General features: G+C 37.4%; 1 protein-coding gene across 1 annotated transcript; it reads right to left on the reverse strand.

Moving 5' to 3' along the window:
* Positions 1-5,255: 5,255 nt before the first annotated feature.
* On the reverse strand, positions 5,256-8,995 carry LOC138321208 (N-terminal Xaa-Pro-Lys N-methyltransferase 1-like). Its single transcript, XM_069264719.1, has 2 exons — positions 8,775-8,995; positions 5,256-6,032 (listed from the first exon to the last, which is right to left on the reverse strand). The coding sequence occupies exons 1-2, from the start codon at positions 8,931-8,933 to the stop codon at positions 5,526-5,528; spliced, it is 666 nt and encodes a 221-aa protein (XP_069120820.1). The 5' UTR covers positions 8,934-8,995; the 3' UTR covers positions 5,256-5,525.
* Positions 8,996-9,690: the final 695 nt, after the last annotated feature.

Raw genomic sequence — 9,690 nt, forward strand, 5'->3', positions numbered from 1 at the left:
AGTTGAACAGTGCATTATCAACAACAAAATATCAGCATACAAAAACAAGTGTTCTGAAAAGAGAACAAACGTTCTGATACAAAAATAAAAGTTTTCACTAAACAAGTAAACATTCCATATGTGACAGCTACATTTCGTATATCACAGTTAATAAGAATTTATTCTGATCTATCAGAAATACTTCCCCCTGTTTAACTCTATCAGAGTTACTTCCCCCTGTTTAACTCTATCAGAGTTACTTCCCCCTGTTTAACTCTGTCAGAGTTACTTCCCCCTGTTTAACTCTGTCAGAGTTACTTCCCCCTGTTTAACTCTATCAGAGTTACGTCCCCCTGTTTAACTCTGTCAGTACTGATGGGTGAAACGATGAATATGAAGGGAAGTAACTAGTCAAAATGTAGTGACAAGGAAGCAGGTACCATAAATTTGAAACGACCTGATTCATAGGACTAGGAAGAAGAACTGGCCTGATCAAAAAAGAGCTGGAATCCTTAACTAAAAAGAAATTAAACTATCACAAAAGTGTAGACCCAGGCATGTATGGAATGAATATAGGACAGCGCTCTTCAAAACCGCTAACAGGATGGGTGATAAAAAACCACTTTACTTTTTTTTTGTTAATTTTTTTTTTTTGGTAAACGAACATTTAAGAAAGGTAATCATATCTCAGTACAATCAGATACGTAAAAAATTGTGATATTAAACAATAATGAAAAAGTCTTGGTATGAAAACATGAAATTAAGTTGCTGCTAAATTAAGTGTGGGTATACAATAATTGGATCTAAATTATCATAATGGAAATAAGCCAGTTGTGTCTTGACAACCAAAAGGTAAATAAGCTATTTATATTAAAAGCATCCTAGGATATAAGTATATTTTATGAGAATACAGGAATATTTTTTACAAAGCTGCCGTGAGAACAAACCATGTTACCTGGGTACCTTGCCACTCACTTACAACAAAGTGTAAACTGTGTTCTATGACCTTGACCTAGTTCATCAGTGATCATGAGGTATAATGGTGACACATGATGGTACTATGCTTTAATGCCAATATCCTTCAGTAGTATGGCCTTTATACAGTGATCACATATACCTTATATGCAACTTTCACACAAGAGTGAATTAAACACTCCCACTGTATGTTAGGATATCATGAACTGTGTTATATGTGATCGTTGTATGAACTGAACCACACTGACGTTGTGATTATCAATTCAGTATAACGACGTGATATAAGACACACCCTTACAAAGGTTACAAAACAAGTCAGATTTTTTATAATCATTCTCAGTTACTGCTCACTTTTATACAGAACATTTTGGCATTAAAAAAGCAGAAGCTTTCTGATTGTCACATTTTTACAGAAGCTTACCTAATTCTGACAAAAGTAACATTTACAATCACACTATCATTCTAAGCCCATGCCAGTGGATAGTTCGAAAATGCATTTCCCCCAGAAAAAAAACAGTAATTCTTTTTAGCTAGTGAGAGTTTGAAGTTCAAAAACTGACTTTTAATTTTGGATAGTTCGAATACATCAGATGATTAAATCAACAAGAGATCCCAGAGGGATCTTGGCGCCCACCAAAGATTGATCTATGTCTGAGAAATGAAAGAGGGATCTTTTCTCTGCTTTTCAAACTTACACTTCTTTTTCCTGCTTTTCAAACTTTAAACTATCAAAATCCAAGATGGTGGTCGCAAAATGCAATAGGCAGAACTAGGGTCCTAGAGGAACCTACATATGATATTTGAGAACAATCCCTTCAATACTTTCTGAGAAATAGCGGTAACAAACTTTAACTATCAAAATCCAAGATGGCTACCTGGCGGCCATCTTGTTGACCGATCAGTCCCAAAATGCAATATGCACTACTAGGGTCCTAGGGGAACCTACATATGAAATTTGAGAAAGATCCCTTCAGTACTTTCTGAGAATTAGCAGTAACAAACTTTAACTATCAAAATCCAAGATGGCGGCTGGTCGGCCATCTTGTTGACCGATCAGTCCTAAAATGCAATATGCACAACTAGGGTCCTAGGGGAACCTACATATGAAATTTGAGAAAGATCCCTTCAGTACTTTCTGAGAAATAGCGGTAACAAACTTTAACTATCAAAATCCAAGATGGCTGCCTGGCGGCCATCTTGTTGACCGATCAGTCCCAAAATGCAATATGCACAACTAGGGTCCTAGGGGAACCTACATATGAAATTTGAGAAAGATCCCTTCAGTACTTTTAGAGAAATAGCGGTAACAAGAATTGTTAACAGACGGACGGACGGATGGACGGAAGGACGGACGGACGGACGACGGACCACGGACGAAAGGTGATTTGAATAGCCCACCATCTGATGATGGTGGGCTAAAAATAAGATCAATGAGAGTTCAATGAGATCCAAAACAAATGATGATATATTGCAAACAAGAGGCCCAGAGGGCCTGTATCGCTCACCTGGTTTGTAATGCCAAGTAATGTTCTGAATACAGGTTCATTGTTTCTTTTCTGAAGGAATTTTAATATTAACCTCTAAATCCCCTATTGGGCCCCACCCCTCCCGCCCCCAGGGGGTCAGAGCCAAAATTTATACAAGGTCTGTTCCCCCTCCCCCAAGGATGTTTGTGGCCAAATTTGGTTGCATTCCATTCAGAACTCTATGACTAGTAGCGATTTAAAGGATTTACCTCTATTTCCCCTATTGGGCCCTGTCCCTCCTGCCCCCGGGGATCAGAGCCAAAATTTATACAAGTTCTGTTCCCCCTCCCGCAAGGATGTTTGTGGCCAAATTTAGTTACATTCCATTCAGAACTCTATGACTAGTAGTGATTTAAAAGATTTACTTCTATTACCCCTATTGGGCTCCGCCCCTCCTGCCCCCGGGGGACCAGAGCCAAAATTTATACAAGGTCTGTTCCCCTTCCCCCAAGGATGTTTGTGGTCAAATTTGGTTAAATTCCATTCAGAACTCTATGACTAGTAGCGATTTAAAGGATTTACCTCTATTTCCCCTATTAGGCCCCGCCCCTCCTGCCCCCTGGGGGTCAGAGCCAAAATTTATACAAGTTCTGTTCCCCTTCCCCCAAGGATGTTTGTGGCCAAATTTAGTTACATTCCATTCAGAACTCTAGGACAAGTAGCGATTTAAAGGATTTACCTCTATCACCCCTATTGGGCCCCGCCCCTCCTGCCCCTGGGGGACCAGAGCCAAAATTTATACAAGTTCTGTTCCCCCTCCCCCAAGGATGTTTGTGGTCAAATTTGGTTACAATCCATGCAGAACTCTAGGACAAGTAGCGATTTATAGGATTTACCTCTATTTCCCCTATTGGGCCCCGCCCCTCCTGCCCCGGGGGGGACAGAGCCAAAATTTATACAAGTTCTGTTTCCCCTCCCCCAAGGATGTTTGTGGCCAAATTTGGTTACAATCCATACAGAACTCTATGACTAGTAGCGATTTAAAGGAAATGTTGACGGACGGACGGACGGACGGACGACGGACGGACGGACGGACGGACGACGGACGCCGCGCCATGACATAAGCTCACCGGCCCTTCGGGCCAGGTGAGCTAAAAATATGTTTGGAACAAAGATTGTATTACTGATCATTATAATGTCAATATACAATAGATATGAATTAACACGAATAGTTTATGTCCTAAATAAAATGAATTAAGCTGAAATATCTTGCAAAAAACACCAAGACCGAATGTTTGATTTAGGCAATATATGCAATCAGGGGTTTAACAGTTCAATTATTGTGACCTTATTTACGAACTGAATGTAAATATTTTTAAGTTTCATATTATATATATGCAAAACGACATGATTGAATTCCCATGCTCACATTTATAATGAATTGATTATAAATATCATCTTTCAGGTAAACTAGCAAAATATATGCTTTTCATATACAGTAGATTTTCTGTCTTACATTGCTTATGGCAAGTTATGCCAGGTATGTCTGTACACAAAACTGACATTTACTGATTTCAACTCCGATAATTTGAACTGGCCACTCAATATTTATTCAGTTTTGTTCAAACTAGCGGAATATTTACTGTATATTTGATTTTCAGCATTACAGCCCTTTAAAAATATTACTTATACCCAGCGACATATCATTCAATATAACTTTCACAGATTGTATGTACCCGGTATATAACTGATTCACAACCTTTATCAGTTCCACTGTTCACAACCTTTATCAGTTCCACTGTGAACAATTTTGAACATAAATTTCTAGCCAAGAATCTTACTGTTGAACCATGCTACATTATGTATATCCTAAAGAAAGGACACCATGTGTATCCTAAAGAAAGGACATCATGTGTATCCTAAAGAAAGGACACCATGTGTATCCTAAAGAAAGGACATCATGTGTATCCTAAAGAAAGGACACCATGTGTATCCTAAAGAAAGGACATCATGTGTATCCTAAAGAAAGGACATCATGTGTATCCTAAAGAAAGGACATCATGTGTATCCTAAAGAAAGGACATCATGTGTATCCTAAAGAAAGGACATCATGTATATCCTAAAGAAAGGACATCATGTGTATCCTAAAGAAAGGACATCATGTGTATCCTAAAGAAAGGACATCATGTATATCCTAAAGAAAGGACATCATGTGTACCCTAAAGAAAGGACATCATGTGTATCCTAAAGAAAGGACATCATGTGTATCCTAAAGAAAGGACATCATGTGTACCCTAAAGAAAGGACATCATGTGTATCCTAAAGAAAGGACATTAAGTGTATCCTAAAGAAAGGACATCATGTGTATCCTAGAGAGGAACATTATATATGTATATCCTAAAGAAAGGACATCATGTGTACCCTAAAGAAAGGACATCATGTGTATCCTAAAGAAAGGACATCATGTGTATCCTAAAGAAAGGACATCATGTGTATCCTAAAGAAAGGACATCATGTGTATCCTAAAGAAAGGACATCATGTGTATCCTAAAGAAAGGACATCATGTGTATCCTAAAGAAAGGACATTATGTATATCCTAAAGAAAGGATATTATATATCCTAAAGAAAGGACATCATGTATATGTATCCTAAAGAAAGGATCGACATATTAATATACCTTAAAGAAAGGAAATAATGTATATCCTAAAGAAAGGACATTATATATCCTTAAGAAAGGACATTATGTATCCTAAAGAAAGGTTAATATTGACAGGCTTAAAATACATGTACATTTAATAGAGAATTCACAAACTACATGTAATAAAAAATTATAATTGTCATTGATTAAAATTTTACTAGCTTAAAAATAAAATAATAAACATTCACCAATTTGAGAAAGTTAGCATCATTTGTCCTCCAAATTTATTACACAAAATAATAGACATTATTGTATCCCAATTATCAGAATTAACAGAAGGGAGGCAACTCTGTTTTCAGTGACCTAAATGTATTGATAAGGATGAACAAACCAGCTGTTTCATCCAAGTCTGTAAATATCTAACAGGTTTCAATCATTGACAGCAAAAATTATAATACTGAATGAGCTATTGTAAAGCAAACATTATAACATCATAAATAGCTTTAGGGAAGCCCTTCTGTTTTTGAGAGTTAAGTAATTTGAGTCCTGACTTTACTATCAGTTCTAGTGTGTGTTCTCGTGTCCTCATATAACTACTGTCTGTGTCATCAAACACCTTTTCGGGACTGCAGTTATCTTTGAGAACAATGATGCCATTTTCACTGAGTCCATCCCGACATCTCTGTAGAAACTGTACAAAATGGTCATCAGTCAGATGACCAATCACCCACTGTATCCAAATCACGTCATATTTTCCTTTTTCTGGTGTAAAATCCTGAAGGCCACAACAGAATTGCTTGTCTACACGCTTGAAATCTTCCCCTATGTGTTGTTCAGCTCCATCAAGGAAGTCTTGTGTCAATTCCACCATGTCCACAGAGTCAAATGTCGGAAGCAGAAGCCGTTTTGTGATTCGCCCAATGCCTGATCCACAATCGATCGCCTTCTTTGTACCAGTACTACCACCTCCAATCTTTAACACAGAAAAACAACCATTATTACATCTAACCACAGAGACATTGTAATTTATATTTTTAATAATTTCATTTATTGCAGGCATTCCAAATAATCTAGTGCAAATATACCATATATTTATACAGTTTAACACATACATATAATACATCACCACATACATTGTGTTACAAATGAGACTGATTTGCTTTTATGTCATGGCAGTTATGCTTTACTCTTCATGTACACAGTTGTTAAAAAGACTTTGCTAATGAAACAGGAATGTGTCATGAATCACTGAAACTGCACCATCAGGACGAATCTGGAAAGCAGAAATTTGTGTTGTTGTTACTAGACTCATTTCTTCTGGAATAATGGCTATTTAAGACATTAAGTTTTGGACTTATTTAGTGAGGAATTTTAATGTGACAATAAATATCTTTTTAGTGAATGCTTCAAAGGCCCACTACCTTTCTGTAGTAAAACATAAAGGTTTTGTTAAAACATTTTATACATCAGAAAAGATATATCGATGGCATAAGATGAGGTAACAACTCCAAACATATGCATGGTTTCTCCCATAATATATGAAAACAGAGGAGATTCATTTCGCTGTTTTGCCGTCTGGCGCAGTGATAGTCAACTACCGCGCGGTATTTAGGACGACTGCAGGAAACATAAAACGACCCGCGTTATGAAAATTAAACATTTCATTTATTTTTATAAAATTGTTAAGAAGGAGATGGTACGTGCAGTATCAACGGTAAGTTAATAACTTTTGTGACTCTACAAAATTATCGGTCTCGTTTTACATTCCCATTTTAATAATCATAAGCCGTTTCGGAAAGGTAGTGGGCCTTTCAAGAACTGTGGTTGGTTTGTGCCTGCATAGTGTTCCTCTCAAACAGAGTCAAAAGTGGTTTAGTAGCAGACAATTGTTTGAATGTGTGTGTGTAACTGTCTTTAGGAGTCAGCAGTCACTACATGTGTCCTATAATTGTAAATATTGTATATATTGTACATGTTTACTTGACTAAATAAAGTTTATTATTAATATTATTATTAACATATTTTATTCTCAAAGCGTTTTACTCTGTGCTATTATTGAAACTGTGATGAGTTAACACCATTAAAACATACAGGTGGGTGATGCTTGCCAATAGTGTGGGATGAACTCCCTTGTTTTTGATGAGGTTGACATGCTTTGGTTGTTGGGTTATGTACTTTTTAAATTGATTGCCGAATAAATACATGTATTGGCATTAAACTAAATCAACAAGAGGCCTAGAGGGCCTGTATCACTCACCTGGTTTGTAATGCCAAGTAATGTTCTAAATACAGGTTCATTGTTTCTTTTCTGAAGGAATTCAAATATTTACCTCTAATTCCCCCATTGGGTCCCACCCCTCCTGCTCCCCGGTGGGTCAGATCCAAAATTTATACAAGTTCTGTTCCCCTTGCCCCATGCATGTTTGTGGCCAAAATTGGTCACAATCCATGCAGAACTCTAGGACAAGTAGCGATTTATAGGATTTACCTCAATTTCCCCTATTGGGCCCGACCCTCCTGTCCCGTCCCCAGAGGATCAGAGCCAAAATTTATACAAGTTCTGTTCCCCTTCCCCCATGGATATTTGTATCCAAATTCGGTTACAATCCATGCAGAACTCTAGGACAAGTAGCAATTTATAGGACTTACTTCTATTTCCCCTATTGGGCCCCACCCCTCCTGCCCCTGAGGGGTCAGAGCCAAAATTTATATAAGTTCTGTTCCCTTTCCCTCATGAATTTTTGTGGCCTAATTTGGTTACAATTCATGCAGAACTCTAGGATAAGTCGTGATTGATAGGATTTACCTCTATTTTCCCTATTGGGCCCCACCCCTCCTGCCCCAGGGGGTCAGAGCTAAAATTTAAACAAGTTCTGTTCCCCTTCCCCAAAGGATGTTTGTGACCAAATTTGGTTACAATCCATGCAGAACTCTAGGACAAGTAGCGATTTATAGGATTTACCTCTATTTCCCCTATTTGGCTCCGCCCCTCCTGCCCCCGGGGGCTCAGAGCCAAAACTTACATACGTTCTGTTCCCCTTCCCCCATGGATGTTTGTGGCCAAATTTGGTTACAATTCATGCAGAACTCTAGGACAAGTAGCGATTTATAGGATTTACCTATATTTCCCCTATTTGGCCCCACCCCTCCTGCCCCCGGGGGCTCAGAGCCAAAATTTAAACAAGTTCTGTTCCCCTTCCCCCAAGGATGTTTGTGGCCAAATTTGGTTACAATCCATGCAGAACTCTATGACTAGTAGCGATTTAAAGGAAATGTCGGACGGATGGACGGACAACTTTTACTGTTTTTACTTTATTTTGAAATGAGGAAAATTGCAATTTTCATTCTTCAATTTCTGATAATTACCGTATACTGCGTATTCGACCAATAAGCGCCCAGGGCGCTTAAAAAATGATAAAAATGAAAAGGTGCTATTAAGTAAAAATCATCGCAAATCTATACCGTTTTATGTAGTTTTGGCCTCAAAAAGGGAGAAGGGCGCTAAAGGGACATATCGCTTATTGTGTCAAATATGGTATCTTTGTTTTTTTCGGACAATTATCTTGGTTTTTTTTCATAAATTTCACTTTTGTTATATACAGATTATATAAATGCCCTTATATTTCTTATATCCTATCCCATTTGGCACTGTTTAGGTTCCAATTCCATCCGTTTCTGTGATTAAAATCGTATAACATGTAAGTGTGTAACGTACCGTTAGAAACGGTCGAAGAAATGCCCTTGATCCATTTATGTCAGTGACAGATATTTGTCCAAAACCTCCTAACATTCCGTTAATTGTCAAAGGAATGTCTTTCCAGTACTTCTTTGCATCGTCATAAAATTTCTTCTCGTCTCTCTCTTCTTCTGCCATGCTATCGAATATTTTCTTTCTCGTGGTTGAGAGAGGATGAGAATTTCGCGCCGGAAGTTAATACTGCTAGGGAAATTGGAGACATGTCCGTATCTGGGTTTGACCCATCTATGCTAAGGATTTTTTTCTCTCGATATAATATGTTACTACAATAGACCTGTCCGACTAAACTATTGTTTTTCTTCTTCAGAACAATAAGAATACTTTCTTACAGAACAATTTTGTTTCAAAATAAATATTTATCATTTTCTTTGTTACTAGACCCAGAAACATATGTTTTTGCTCGATCGACTTATACATATGATGCTTTAAAAAATACTAATTTCTAAAATGCATTGATAAAATATTTTGTAAATCATTTTCTCATCGTATTTCATAGATTTTGCCAAGGACGTAGATGAGATGTTTCAAAGAACGATGTTTTAAGTGACCCGCTGTCATGATTCATTTCTAATGAAATATTTCGACAGTTCTTCGAAATAATTTTAAAACTAGGATTCGACATCGTGTTAGTTAACTTTAAAATTGGTGTCTCATTTGACTTGATATGAGATGTACTTGTTGGGAAAAACCAAGGACGTAGATGAATACCATACCAGGTATATCCTAGTACTATCCACTAATAAATCCTTTGAAACCCTTTTTTTTAGATTAAGACCTACTACTTTAAAATGTTTTTCTTTTTCTTTTTTTCTCTCTTTTTTTTTTTGGGGGGGGGGGGAGGGGTCAAAATCATACATACATGCATCCTCGATAC

The sequence above is a fragment of the Argopecten irradians genome, chromosome 4, assembly GCF_041381155.1.
Source record: "Argopecten irradians isolate NY chromosome 4, Ai_NY, whole genome shotgun sequence".
Lineage (NCBI taxonomy): Eukaryota > Metazoa > Mollusca > Bivalvia > Pectinida > Pectinidae > Argopecten > Argopecten irradians.

Excerpts from the sequence above, each read along its gene's own strand:
- LOC138321208 (XM_069264719.1), bottom strand. The coding sequence starts at position 8,933 with ATGGCAGAAGAAGAGAGAGACGAGAAGAAATTTTATGACGATGCAAAG. Across the intron at positions 6,033-8,774 it reads TTCTTCGACCGTTTCTAACG|ATTGGAGGTGGTAGTACTGG; the intron begins GTACGTTACACA and ends TCTGTGTTAAAG.